The following is a 16,275-nucleotide window of genomic DNA, read 5'->3' as shown; positions in this document are numbered from 1 at the left end:
AAGGTTTGGAGGTGTATGTATAGTGACAGTATAAGGGATGGAGGTGTATGTATAGTGACAGTATAAGGGGTGAAGGTTTATGTATAGTGACAGTATAAGGGGTGAAGGTGTATGTATAGTGACAGTATAAGGGGTGGAGGTGTATGAATAGTGACAGTATAAGGGGTGAAGGTGTATGTATAGTGACAGTATAAGGGTTGAAGGTGTAAGTATAGTGACAGTTTAAGGGGTGAAGATGTAAGTATAGTGACATTATAAGGGGTGGAGATATATGTATAGTGTCAGTATAAGGGGTGGAGGTATATGTATAGTGACAGTATAAGGGGTGGAGGTGTATGTATAGTGACAGTATAAGGGGTGGAGTTGTATGTATAGTGACAGTATAGGGGTGGAGGTGTATGTATAGTTCCAGTATAAGGGGTGGAGGTGTATGTATAGTGACAGTATAAGGGGTGAAGGTGAAGGTGTATGTATAGTTCCAGTATAAGGGGTGGAGGTGTATGTATAGTGACAATATAAGGGGTGGAGGTGTATGTATAGTGACAGTATAAGGGGGTGGAGGTGTATGTATAGTGACAGTATAAGGGGTGGAGGTATATGTATAGTGTCAGTATAAGGGGTGGAGGTATATGTATAGTGTCACGGACACAGAGTATGTGGACCCACTAGGCCGCTCCGCCGTAGCGGGGAGCACAGTCTATGCGAAAGACAATGGCAGACAGTAACGCTTGGGTACCTGAAATAGTCTGGACGGTGGCTGTTCTCCCCGGAGGAATATTTCTAAGCTGCAGAGGATTAGCGGTGACAATGCAGGATGGGTCTATGATAGTCTGAAGGGACTCCACCGTGTCTTCCGTCTCAAATTATCTGGACAGGGCATCGGCCCTCACATTCTTGTCAGCGGGACGGTAGTGGAGCAGAAATTGGAAGTGGGTGAAGAACAGCGACCACCTGGCTTGACGAGGATTCAGTCTTTGAGCGGACTGAAGGTAGGTGAGGTTCTTGTGGTTGGTGAAGATCAGGATGGGGTGAGCTGCGCCTTCTAGGAGATGTCTCCACTCCTCCAGGGCCAATTTGATAGCCAGTAGCTCCCGATCTCCAATGGAGTAATTGCGCTCAGCAGAAGAAAACAGTCTTGAGTAGTAGCCACATACCACTGCCTTTCCTTTGGAGCTCCTCTGGAACAGAAGTGCACCTGCACCAACAGAGGAGGCGTCCACTTCTAGAGAGAACTGCCGAGATACGTCAGGGTGATGGGGGATTGAAGCTGAAGTGAAGGCTTTCTTGAGGCTAATGAATGCAGACTCTGCCTCTGGAGTCCACACATTGGCGTTTACACCCTTCTTGGTAAGGGTAGAGATGGGAGCCGTCAGAGAAGAAAAGTTGGGAATAAACTGCCGGTAGAAATTGGCGAATCCCAGGAACCGTTGTATGGCCCTTAGGCCTTGAGGACGTGGCCATTGCAGGACAGACTTTAGTTTCTCAGGGTCCATCTTAAGGCCTTGATCCGGGATGACGTAGCCCAGGAAGGGCAAAGACCTATTTTCAAAGGTGCACTTTTCCAACTTGGCATACAAGCGATTCTCTCTTAGTCGCAGAAGAACTTGACGAACATGCCTCCGATGGGTCATCAGATCTGGGGAGAAAATGAAAATATCATCGAGATAAACTACAACACACATATAGAGGAGATCTCGGAAGATATCATTAGCGAACTCCTGAAATACTGCGGGAGCGTTACACAGTCCGAAGGGCATCACTAGGTATTCGTAGTGCCCATCGCGGGTGTTAAATGCCGTCTTCCATTCATCACCCCGGCGAATCCGGATTAGATTATAAGCCCCCCGCAGATCTAGCTTAGAAAAAATTTTGGCTCCTCGTATGCAATCGAAGAGCTTGGAAATAAGTGGCAACGGGTATTTGTTCTTGACCGTGATCTGGTTGAGACTACTGTAGTCAATGCAGGGTCGAAGAGATCCATCTCTCTTTTTAACGAAGAAGAAGCCTGCCCCGGCCGGGGAGGAAGATTTTCGAATAAAACCCCTCTCCAAGTTCTCCTTGATGTAGGCTGACATCGATAAAGTCTCTGGCAAGAAGAGAGGATATACTCGTCCACGGGGAAGAGAAGCATTGGGAACCAATTCAATGGGACAGTCATAATTCCGATGTGGAGGCAACGTCTCAGCCTCTCGTTTGCAAAAGACATCAGCAAAACTGGCATACTGAGATGGTAGACCGGAAAGTGACTGAGGCAGAGGGGGCACAACAGGACGGACTTGTGACAGGCAATGGCTATGGCATCTGGAACCCCATTGAAGAACCTCTCCAGAATTCCAGTCAAGTGTTGGGACGTGTAGACGGAGCCATGGCAGACCCAGATGAAATTAGCAGCCGCTCCAGAGTCAAGATAGGCAGAGGAAGGATATGATGTCTCTCCGGTGACGATGGCCACAGGAATCGATAATCTGGAAGAGGTTTTAACGTTTGGAGACGTTCCACCTAGAGTTGCCTCTCCAATCAACCCTAGGTACTGGAGTTTCCCGGTTTCTGTGGGCATTGGCGCACAAAATGACCCTTGAGGCCACAATACATACAAAGTCCAGAGGAGTGTCTGCGTTGCTTCTCCTGTTCAGATAACCGGACTCTGTCTACCTGCATGGGTTCTTCAGGTAGCGCACTAGGAGTGGACTATAGTGGTCTCTGGACTGATGGTGCTGGTCTGCGGACCCGGCTCTCCTGTCGAACCTCTTGAGAGCGCTCCCGGATTCTCATATCAACCTGGGTGGCTAACAGGATGAGGGCATCCAAGGTAGAAGGAAGGTCGCGGGCTGCCAGTTCGTCCTTCATGTGAGAGGACAGTCCCTGCGAGAAGGTCGCCACCAGTGCCTCATTGTTCCATGCCAGCTCGGCTGCTAGGGTACGGAAAGGAGATAGCATACTCCCCTACTTTGGAGCCTTCTTGCTTGAGGGTCAACAGAGTGGCTGCAGCAGAGGATGTTCGACCCGGCTCCTCGAACACGGCATGAAAGGACTGCAGGAACAAGGCTAGGTCCGCGAATACAGGTCCTTGTTGCTCCAAGATTGGATTCGCCCATGCGAGGGCCTTGCCAGCGAGGAGGGAGATCATAAACGCCACTTTGGCCTCCTTGGAGGGGAAGAGATGAGGCCGTAGCCTAAAATGCACCGTGCATTGATTGAGAAATCCTCTACATGATCTGGGGTCACCGTCGTAGCGAGGAGGAAGAGGCAGAGGAACTGTGGATCCGGGACAAACAGGAGGAACAACGGGCAGTGGCACAGCAACAGCTTCAGGAGGAAGAACCGGAGGTGGAACAGCGAGTAGATCCAGGCTGACCAGGATAGAATTCACCGCCTCAAGGAGTTTATTCTTACATGTGCGTAGGTCATGGATCTCTGTCTGTATCTTCTGGACTGCGGTCTTGGGCTAGCCAGCGGGTTCCATGGCCTGAGCGTACTGTCACGGACACAGGGTATGTGGACCCACTAGGCCGCTCCGCCGTAACGGGGAGGCAGCTGACCAGGTCACAGTCTATGCGAAAGACAATGGCAGACAGTAATGCTTGGGTACCTGAAATAGTCCGGACGGTGGCTATGGCTTCAGCACAGATGGAGGCTGGTGCGGCAGGTGGCGCCAGACGTGGCGGGCAGAATCCAATGAAGCAGAAGACACTGGACGTGGCAGAAGAAACTGGACGTGGCAAAAGACACTGGACGTGGCAAACGACACTGGACGTGGCAGAAGACACTGGACGTGGCAAACGAAACAGGACGTGGCAGAAGACATGACTCCAACGCTGGTAGGCACAGGAACTGGAACAATACGGAATATAGGAACGGGTAACAGGGCACGGGTAACAGCTGGAATGGGGAAACACTAAGGGACCATTTGCGAGAGAGACTGGGATAGACTAATAACGCTCAGGCAAGGATCAGAAGGCCTGGGGCCTTCTTATAGACCAGGAAATCAAGGCAGTTGATGATGAGGACGATCCTTTTGTGCGCGCTGGCCCTTTAAGGCCGTGCGCGTGCACCCTACGGGACACAGCAGGACGGAGCGGAAGTGAGCGCTGGCGTCTCCTAGGAAGGAGACAGGGACCAGCGCTCACGGATCCATGGTTGCGGGCGTCGGGGGGTGAGTAAACCCGACGGCCCGCGGCCATGGACGTTACATATAGTGACAGTATAAGGGGTGAAGGTGTATGTATAGTGACAGTATAAGGGGTGAAGGTGTATGTATAGTAACAGTATAAGGGGTTGGGGTGCATGTATAGTGACAGTATAAGGGGTGGAGGTGTATGTATAATGACAGTATAAGGGGTGGAGGTGTATGTATAGTGACAGTATAAGGGGTGAAGGTGTAAGTATAGTGACAGTATAAGGAGTGGAGGTGTATATATAGTGACAGTATAAGGGGTGGAGGTGTATATATAGTGACAGTATAAGGGGTGGAGGTGTATGTATAGTGACAGTATAAGGGGTGGAGGTGTATGTATAGTGACAGTATAAGGAGTGGAGGTGTATGTATAGTGACAGTATAAGGGGTGGAGGTGTATGTATAATGACAGTATAAGGGGTGGAGGTGTATGTATAGTGACAGTATAAGGGGTGAAGGTGTAAGTATAGTGACAGTATAAGGAGTGGAGGTGTATATATAGTGACAGTATAAGGGGTGGAGGTGTATGTATAGTGACAGTATAAGGGGTGGAGGTGTATGTATAGTGACAGTATAAGGGGTGGAGGTGTATGTATAGTGACAGTATAGGGGTGGAGGTGTATGTATAGTGACAGTATAAGGGGTGGAGGTGTATGTATAGTGACAGTATAAGGGGTGGAGGTGTATGTATAGTGACAGTATAAGGGGTGGAGGTGTATGTATAGTGACAGTATAAGAGGTGGAGCGCAGGGGTGAACCTGGCCCTTTTGCTGCCTGAGGTGAACTATAGAAAGGCACCCCCCCACACACAAATCTATCCAAGTAATTACAGCCGGACGTTCTGACTTTCTGCTGAGTTCAGCGGCCCAGCGCGGATGGCATGATGCAGTGACGTAATCGCGCTAGGCTGCTGACGTCAATAGCGTGCTCTTGGACTGTTGTAGACCGCAGGCCTAAACCAGTCTGTGGTCTACGACAGAAAACGGTGGGGCAGGGAGCCAACGGCCCAGGGCTGGCTGGCATATTTTAGCCTGGAGGCAAGCACACAGAACTTTCCTAAGAGTAGTGGCCCATTTTGGGGGCATTGTGCAATTGCTGAGTTTGTCCTCCCTAACACCACCGCTATAGAACTGCTTCATGTCAATGGAAAAACCTTCCACCAGAGGAAAAAATGTTTCCCAGTGGTGGAGTAAAAGAAAGCTTCAACCGAGCCTGGGACCTCGTATTCTGCCATGTGGAAAATTTTTTCCCTCTGGCGAAAGACTTTTCAATTGACAGGTAGCAGAGTCTGAAGGGGAATTATTATATTTTTTTACCTCTAAATTCTATTGCATTGCAGGGGAGAAGGAAAGTGTATATTTTTTTATTTTTCATACTTTTTTCTTTTCCCGGTTGGTTCCAATGGACCGTTTGGACTACGCCGTAGATTTATTTGACTACTTTGATGATCTATGTTTTTCTTTTTTTAAATAAAATGATGAAAGTGGGTTGTGTGAGGGAGTTTTTTTTTCAATTAAAAAATGTTTCTTACGTCCATGTGTTTTTTTAATACATTATTACCGCCAGTGTAATGGCCGCTATGTGATTGACAGCATCCATTACTAAGGCTGGGGCTTACTGTTAACCAGTAAAAAGGCTAGCAACAACCTCCCATTATTACCCCGGTACCCAACGCCACCAGGGGTACCGGGAAGAGCCGGGTACAATCCAATACCTGAACATATGAAGCGACGGCCGGGCACCGTCATCCCTTCAGATGGTTGGGTCCTGGATCGTACCTGGCTCTTCCTGGTACCCCTGATAGCGGTGGGTACCGGGGTAATAATGGGAGGTTGGTGCTAGCCTTTTTACTGGTTAACAGTAAGGGTATGTGCACACACACTAATTCCGTCCGTAATTGACGGACGAATTTCGGCCGCAAGTCCCGGACCGAACACAGTGCAGGGAGCCGGGCTCCTAGCATCATACTTATGTACGATGCTAGGAGTCCCTGCCTCGCTGCAGGACAACTGTCCCGTAGTGTAATCATGTTTACAGTACGGGACAGTTGTCCTGCAGCGAGGCAGGGACTCCTAGCATCGTACATAACTATGATGCTAGGAGCCCGGCTCCTTGCACTGTGTTCGGTCCGGGACTTGCGGCCGAAATACGTCCGTCAATTACGGACGTAATTAGTTTGTGTGCACAAACCCTAAGCCCCAGGCTTAGTAATGGATGCTGTCAGACAGCGGCTATTACGAAGACTGTAATAAAGTATAAAAAAAAAAGACATACTATTTTTTTAATTGAAATAAAAACTCCCTCACATAACCCTCTGACCATTTTATTTAAAAAAATGTAGATCATCAAAGTAATCCAACAAATCTACGACGTTGTTCAAATGGTCCAGTGGAACCTGCAAAACAAAACCTAACCAGTATGAAAAATAATAATAATTCTACTCACCTACTGCAGTCTTCTGTCTTCTCCCCTGCGCTGAAATAGAAACTAGAGGTCAATGAACTGTAGTTCCTATTGTGGCGCCCGGGAACTAGAGATCTGGTAGAAATATTAATCGTTATTAATAATTCTGACGCATCTGGGAGGTCCCGTGCACCAGAAAATGCTAATGCAGGGACTCCTAAAGTGACAGAAGAGTCCCTGTATTAGCTACGTGACCGGAGTTACTAGCAGTCACACTGAAGTGTTAGGTAAGGGCTTATTCAGACGAACGGGATATACATCCGTGCAACGCACGTGAAAATCGCACGGACCTATATTAGACTCACGACATGTCCGTTCTTTGTGCGTATTCCGCACATCACGGACCCATTGAAGTCAATGGGTGCGTGAAAACCACGCATGTCACACGGAAGCACTTCCGTGTGACGCGCGTGATTCGCGCAACAGCAGTGAAAAGTATGAATGAAAACAGAAAAGCACCACGTGCTTTTCTGTTTACAAACATACAAACAGAGTGTCATAATGATGGCGGCTGCGCGAAAATCACACAGTCACGCATCATATGGTGATGACACACGGAGCTGTTAAGTGCCTTTTGCGCACGCAAAACGCACACGCTCGTCTGAATCTGGCCTAAGGCTGGGTTCACACGACCTATTTTCAGACGTAAACGAGGCGTATTATGCCTCATTTTACGGCTGAAAATACGGCTCCAATACGTCGGCAAACATCTGCCCATTCATTTGAATGGGCTTGCCGACGTACTGTGCCGATGACCTGTCATTTACGCGTAAAATTACTGCCTCGTCAAAGAAGTGCAGGACACTTCTTTGAAATGTAATTTGAGCCGTTTTTCATTGAATTCAATGAAGAACAGCTCAAGATTACGGGCGTCAATGACGCCTCGCAAAATTCGAGGAGGAGCATTTACGTCTGAAACGACACAGCTGTTTTCTCCTGAAAACAGTCTATAATTTCAGAGGTAAAAGGAAGCTAGCGTGTGCACATACCCTGAGAGTGTGGGGCAGGAGGAGGCAGCAATTCAAATGAATTGACGGGCATTCACAGCAGGCAGGGCCTGGCAATTCATTTCAATTGACAGACAACTCCTGCGATGACTGCAGTGGCTGTCGCTCTTAGATAAAATGGCGCCCGTCTTCCCCCTAGAAGCGAGGGTTGCTGTGGGTCTCTGTGAACCGTACATGCCACAGAGCACAGTTCAAAGCTAAAATGGCTCCAGCAGGAGATAGGAAAGTAGGGATGGGAGCCGACCCTATGCCCTGAGTGCGCCATATAGCACCTGTGTATGCGTCATGCAGAAACATATATACAGATGCTAATAAAGATGGCTGCCCCCATCTTTATTAGTACAAATATATGAATAAATACAGTTACATTAGGGAACATTAAAATAGTTAGAAAAAATAGGCTCATAACTTAAAACACAAAAAAAATACAAAAAAAACTTTCCTTAAGGGTATGTTCACACTGAGTTTTTTGCAGGCAAAAAATTCTGCCTCAAAATTCAGTTTGGTATTTTGAGGCAGATTTTGAGCTGCCTGCACGCCGTTAGCCGTGCTTTTCACTCGTGCCCATTGAGCGCAACGGGCAAAAACGCAGCGAAATAGACTTTCTCTGCCCCCCATTGATATCAATGGGAGGAAAGAGACATAAACGCCCAAAGATAGGGCATGTCACCGCTCGTGGGAAAAAAAAGCCTCTGCCTCCCATTGAAATCAATTTCGACCGTTTTTTGGCGCGTTTTCCGACTCTGTTTCCACGTCAAAAAAACTCTTTGTGAACTGACCCTTAGGCTATGTTCACACGGTGTATTTTGACGAGTTTTTTTACGCGGAAACCGCGTCGCAAAACTCGGCAAAAACGGCCCGAGAACGCCTCCCATTGATTTCAATGGGAGGCGTCGGCGTCTTTTTCCCGCGAGCAGTAAAACTGCCTCGCGGGAAAAAGAAGCGACATGCCCTATCTTCGGGCGCTTCCGCCTCTGACCTCCCATTGCCTTCAATGGGAGGCAGAAAAAAGCGTATTTCGCGCTGTTTTATGCCCGCGGCTCTCAATGGCCGCGGGCGAAAAACGGCGCGAAAATCGGCGTGCAGGGAGAGGAAAATCTGCCTCAAAGTTCCAAACGGAATTTTGAGGCAGATATTCCTCCCCCAAAATACTCCGTGTGAACATAGCCTTAAAGTGTAATTAAACTTTGAATAAAACCTTTGACATGTCATAGTAATATTTCAGAAGTTTTGATCATTGGGGGTCTGAGCACTTAGCATTCCCCGATCGCTAAAACGAAACAGCAAAAGTGCTCAGGTGAGCGTTGTGCCGCTTCGTTTCTTATTGGCTTTCGTGTGTGTGTGTGTGTGTGTGTATATATATATATACATACACATATTGCGCACACACGCATATACGTACGTACGTACGTACATGCATACATACATACGTTACACGCACACACACACACACACACACACACACAAACACACACACACACACTATGGCTTCATGCACACGATCGCACTGGTTAGTTGTGCATTGGTGTATCATTAGGATTCACGGATCCACAACAATTCACCATTATTGGCAAATCCGGACCGTAAAATTACTTGTCTTGAGTTTTTGCGGTCCGGATTTGCAGCCCCCATACGGATCAGTGTAAACCACGGTCGTGTGCATAGGGCCATAGAAATGAATGTATCCGCAATGTATCCGCAAATATGCGGATAAATTACAGCTGAGAAAAAACGGTCATGTGCATGAGGTCATACTGTACATCTGATACATACACAAATATATATATATATATATATATACACACACACTCAATAGACACACATACATTGCACATACAGTACACACTACACATACAGTACAGACATTACATCCTCACATATATATATATACATACATTACGCATACAGTACACACATTACATAAAGTACACAGTACACATACCTTTTGTGCAGGCTGCTGCCTATATGGATCTTCTCTCAATGTGCAGGGAGACTCCAGAGAAAATCAAGAAGAGATGGTGAGTCCATGGCAGGATTTGCCGAGCCTCTTCATGCCGGCAGCAGTGCAGTGCAGACACACTGCACGCTGCCCGCTCCATCCCGACACTGAGCCGGATCATATTACAATAGGGACAGGAGAGTGGAGAGCAGCGGGAGAAGTCAGGGGAGGGGGGTTATTAAGGTGGCACAGGAGGGATGTTCTCCTAAGGAGGCAGCACATCTTGCAGCTGCTAATAAGTGGTGGAAACGTCGACCAGCAGCTCTGTAATGCCGCCCCCTCTGACACTCTGCAGTGTGCCGCCTGAAGCCGGAGGCTCAACTCGCCTCATGGTAGGTGCGGCCCTGGGTGGAGATGTATGTACAGTAACAGTATAAGGGGTGGAGGTGTATGTATAGTGACAGTATAAGGGGTGAAGGTGTAAGTATAGTGACAGTATAAGGGTGGAGGTGTATGTATAGTGACAGTATAAGGGGTGGAGGTGTATGTATAGTGACAGTATAAGGGTGAAGGTGTAAGTAAAGTGACAGTATAAGGGGTGGAGTTGTATGTATAGTGACAGTATAAGAGGTGGAGGTGTATGTATAGTTCCAGTATAAGGAGTGGAGGTGTATGTATAGTGACAGTATAAGGGGTGGAGGTGTATGTATAGTGACAGTATAAGGGTGAAGGTGTAAGTAAAGTGACAGTATAAGGGGGTGGAGGTGTATGTATAGTGACAGTATAAGAGGTGGAGGTGTATGTATAGTGACAGTATAAGGGGTGAAGGTTTAAGTATAGTGACAGTATAAGGGGTGGAGTTGTATGTATAGTGACAGTATAAGGGGGTGGAGGTGTATGTACAGTGACAGTATAAGGGGTGGAGGTGTATGTATAGTGACAGTATAAGGGGTGAAGGTGTAAGTATAGTGAAAGTATAAGAGGTGGAGTTGTATGTATAGTGACAGTATAAGAGGTGGAGGTTTATGTATAGTGACAGTATAAGGGGTGAAGGTGTATGTATAGTGACAGTATAAGGGGTGGAGGTGTATGTATAGTGACAGTATAAGGGGTGGAGGTGTATGTATAGTGACAGTATAAGGGGTGGAGGTGCATGTATAGTGACAGTATAAGGGGGTGGAGGTGTATGTATAGTGACAGTATAAGAGGTGGAGGTGTATGTATAGTGACAGTATAAGGGGTGGAGGTGTATGTATAGTGACAGTATAAAGGGTAATTGTCCTTTACAGCAGCCGGCTGACACTGAGCAGTACCATGTCATTTATTTCATGTGTTGCAAACATAGAAACTATTGAGGTGTCTTTCAAAACTAATATGCAATCGTGGGAGTTTTTTTCCTCCTTTACAAATGTCTTCCTATTTAATGGGGTCACTGATAGCGGCGGCGTTCAGGGGCATTGATGACCACACTAGCCAAACACTAAGAGAGCAGAGGATAATGGGTGAACTTTCGACCATCGGTTCAGTTTCCCCCTAATGTGTTGTGGTACAGATGTAGTAAAGAATGGCGTGATATCACACAACTAAGGCCTTATAGAAAGTCCCGCTAAAGTTTCTTGCCGCTTTGTAATTAAAGCGTTAAGAGTCAAGTTGAAGACTGCTCCATCTGTATGTGTGATGTGTGGGTGGAGCTACGTCCTTCAGGATGATGATCTCCTTCCCTCGAGGTTTCTCCCTTTATACTGAGCTCTAGGTGATAAGACTATTTATCCGTGTATATAATATTCTCAGATTATTTCATTAATTTCATGTTTTTTTCTTATCTTTCTGCAGGTTCTCAAGTCCTGAACGTCGAAAGTGAGTTGTAAATTATATAAATAATGGCACCATATATACTGTGCCCCTGAATAATGATGTATACTATGCACACTGATAATGGCACTAAATACTGTACACAAACTGTAAGTAATGTCACCATATACTGTATTTATCAATAATACTGCCTTATAAAGTACACCAATAATACCACCATATACAGTACACCAATAATGCGCCATATAACGTACACCAATACCGCCATATACAGTACACCAATAATGCCGCCATATACAGTAAACCAATAATTCTGCCATATAGAGTACATCAATAATACCACCATATCCAGTACACCAATAATACTGCTGATATCCAGTACATCAATAATGCCACCATATACAGTACACCAATAATACCACCGTATACAGTACACCAATAATACCACTGTATACAGTACACCAATAATACCACCATATACAGTACACCAATAATACCGCCATATACAGTACACCAATAATACCGCCATATACAGTACACCAATAATACCACCATATACAGTACACCATTAATGCCACCATATACAGTACACCAATAATACCACCATATACAGTACACCAATAATACCACCATATACAGTACACCAATAATACCACCATATACAGTACACCATTAATGCCACCATATACAGTACACCAATAATACCACCATATACAGTACATCAATAATACCACCATATACAGTACACCAATAATACCACCATATACAGTACACCAATAATACCACCATATACAGTATATCAATAATACCGCCATATACAGTACACCAATAATACCACCATATACAATACACCAATAATACTGCTGATATCCAGTACATCAATAATGCCACCATATACAGTACACCAATAATACCACCGTATACAGTACACCAATAATACCACTGTATACAGTACACCAATAATACCACCATATACAGTACACCAATAATACCGCCATATACAGTACACCAATAATACCACCATATACAGTACACCATTAATGCCACCATATACAGTACACCAATAATACCACCATATACAGTACACCAATAATACCACCATATACAGTACACCAATAATACCACCATATACAGTACACCATTAATGCCACCATATACAGTACACCAATAATACCACCATATACAGTACATCAATAATACCACCATATACAGTACACCAATAATACCACCATATACAGTACACCAATAATACCACCATATACAGTATATCAATAATACCGCCATATACAGTACACCAATAATACCACCATATACAATACACCAATAATACTGCTGATATCCAGTACACCATTAATGCCACCATATACAGTACACCAATAATACCACCATATACAGTACATCAATAATACCACCATATACAGTACACCAATAATACCACCATATACAATACACCATTAATCCCACCATATACAGTACACCAATAATACCACCGTATACAGTACACCAATAATACCACCATATACAGTACACCATTAATCCCACCATATACAGTACACCATTAATGCCACCATATACAGTACACCAATAATACCACCGTATACAGTACACCACTAATACCACCATATACAGTACAACAATAATACCACCATATACAGTACATCAATAATACCACCATATACAGCACACCAATAATACCACCATATACAGTACACCAATAATACCACCATATACAGTATATCAATAATACCACCGTATACAGTATACCAATAATACCACCTTATACAGTACATCAATAATACCGCCATATACAGTACACCAATAATACCGCCATATACAGTACACCAATAATACTGCTGATATCCAGTACACCATTAATGCCACCATATACAGTACACCAATAATACCACCATATCCAGTACACCAATAATACCGCTGATATCCAGTACACCAATAATGCCACCGTATACAGTACACCAATAATACCACCATATACAGTACACCAATAATACCACCATATACAATACACCATTAATCCCACCATATAAAGTACACCAATAATACCACCGTATACAGTACACCAATAATACCACCGTATACAGTACACCAATAATACCACCATATACAGTACACCAATAATACCACCATATACAGTACACCAATAATACCACCGTATACAGTACACCAATAATACCACCGTATACAGTACACCAATAATACCACCGTATACAGTACACCAATAATACCACCATATCCAGTACACCATTAATGCCACCATATACAGTACACCAATAATACCACCATATACAGTACATCAATAATACCACCATATCCAGTACACCAATAATACCGCTGATATCCAGTACACCAATAATGCCACCGTATACAGTACACCAATAATACCACCATATACAATACACCATTAATCCCACCATATACAGTACACCAATAATACCACCGTATACAGTATACCAATAATACCGCCATATACAGTACACCAATAATACCACCATATACAGTACACCATTAATGCCACCATATACAGTACACCAATAATACCACCGTATACAGTACACCACTAATACCACCATATACAGTACAACAATAATACCACCATATACAGTACATCAATAATACCACCATATACAGCACACCAATAATACCACCATATACAGTACACCAATAATACCACCATATACAGTATATCAATAATACCACCGTATACAGTATACCAATAATACCACCTTATACAGTACATCAATAATACCGCCATATACAGTACACCAATAATACCGCCATATACAGTACACCAATAATACTGCTGATATCCAGTACACCATTAATGCCACCATATACAGTACACCAATAATACCACCATATCCAGTACACCAATAATACCGCTGATATCCAGTACACCAATAATGCCACCGTATACAGTACACCAATAATACCACCATATACAGTACACCAATAATACCACCATATACAATACACCATTAATCCCACCATATAAAGTACACCAATAATACCACCGTATACAGTATACCAATAATACCACCGTATACAGTACACCAATAATACCACCATATACAGTACACCAATAATACCACCATATACAGTACACCAATAATACCACCGTATACAGTACACCAATAATACCACCGTATACAGTACACCAATAATACCACCGTATACAGTACACCAATAATACCACCATATACAGTACACCAATAATACCACCATATACAGTACACCAATAATACCACCATATACAGTATATCAATAATACCACCGTATACAGTATACCAATAATACCACCATATACAGTACATCAATAATACCGCCATATACAGTACACCAATAATACCGCCATATACAGTACACCAATAATACCACCATATACAGTACACCATTAATGCCACCATATACAGTACAACAATAATACCACCATATACAGTACATCAATAATACCACCATATACAGTACATCAATAATACCACCATATACAGTACATAAATAATACCGCCATATACAGTACACCACTAATACCACCATATACAGTACTCCAATACCTCCATATACAGTACACCAATACCACCATATACAGCACACCAATAATGCACCATATACAGCACACCAATAATGCACCATATACAGCACACCAATAATGCCGCCATATACAGTACACCAATAATGCCGCCATATACAGTACACTAATAATGCCTCCATATACAGTACACCAATACCACCATATACAGTACACCACTAATACCACCATATACAGTACACCAATAATACCACAATATACAGTACACCAATACCACCATATCCAGTACACCAATAATACCACCATATACAGTACACCAATAATACCGCCATTTACAGTACACCAATAATACCGCCATATCCAGTACACCACTAAAACCGCCATATACAGTACACCACTAATACCGCTGATATCCAGTACACCAATACCGCCATATACAGTACACCAATAATACCGCCATATACAGTACACCACTAATACCACCATATCCAGTACACCAATACCGCCATATACAGTACACCATTAATACCGCCATATACAGTACACCAATAATACCGTCATATATAGTACACCAATAATACCACAATATACAGTACACCAATAATACCACCAGATATATTACACCATTACCGCCATATACAGTACACCATTGCCGCCATATACAGTATACCAATAATACCACCATATACAGTACATCAATAATACCACCATATACAGTACACCAATAATACCACCGTATACAGTACACCAATAATACCACCATATACAGTACACCATTGCCGCCATATACAGTATACCAATAATACCACCATATACAGTACATCAATAATACCACCATATACAGTACACCAATAATACCACCATATACAGTACACCAATAATACCATGATATACAGTACATCAATAATACCACCATATACAGTACACCAATAATACCGCCATATACAGTACACCACTAATACCGCCATATCCAGTACACCACTAATACCGCCATATCCAGTACACCAATAATACCACCGTATATAGTACACCAATAATACCACCATATACAGTACACTAATAATACCGCCATATACAGTACACCAATAATACCACCATATACAGTACACCAATAATGCCACCATATACAGTACACCATTGCCGCCATATACAGTATACCAATACCAAAATATACAGTACATCAATAATACCACCATATACAGTACACCAATAATACCGCCCTATACAGTACACTAATAATACCGCCATATACAGTACACCAATAATACTGCCATATACAGTACACCAATAATACCGCCATATACAGTACACCAATAATATCGTCATATATAGTACA

The 16,275-nt window shown here is 43.9% G+C and overlaps 1 protein-coding gene across 1 annotated transcript in view; it reads left to right on the top strand.

Annotated features, from left to right (window-relative positions):
• LOC142670902 (uncharacterized) overlaps positions 1-16,275 on the top strand; it is a 67,232-nt gene that overhangs the window by 34,451 nt on the left and 16,506 nt on the right. Inside the window, exon 6 of the mRNA XM_075847118.1 lies at positions 11,417-11,440. Within this exon, the coding sequence (XP_075703233.1) occupies positions 11,417-11,440 (24 nt within the window). The remainder of the gene's footprint in view (positions 1-11,416; positions 11,441-16,275) is intronic.

This window comes from Rhinoderma darwinii, assembly GCF_050947455.1.
Source record: "Rhinoderma darwinii isolate aRhiDar2 chromosome 1 unlocalized genomic scaffold, aRhiDar2.hap1 SUPER_1_unloc_18, whole genome shotgun sequence".
Taxonomy (NCBI): Eukaryota; Metazoa; Chordata; class Amphibia; order Anura; family Rhinodermatidae; genus Rhinoderma; species Rhinoderma darwinii.
The sequence above is the reverse complement of the archived record's forward strand: the minus strand, read 5'-3'. Positions and strand labels throughout refer to the sequence as shown.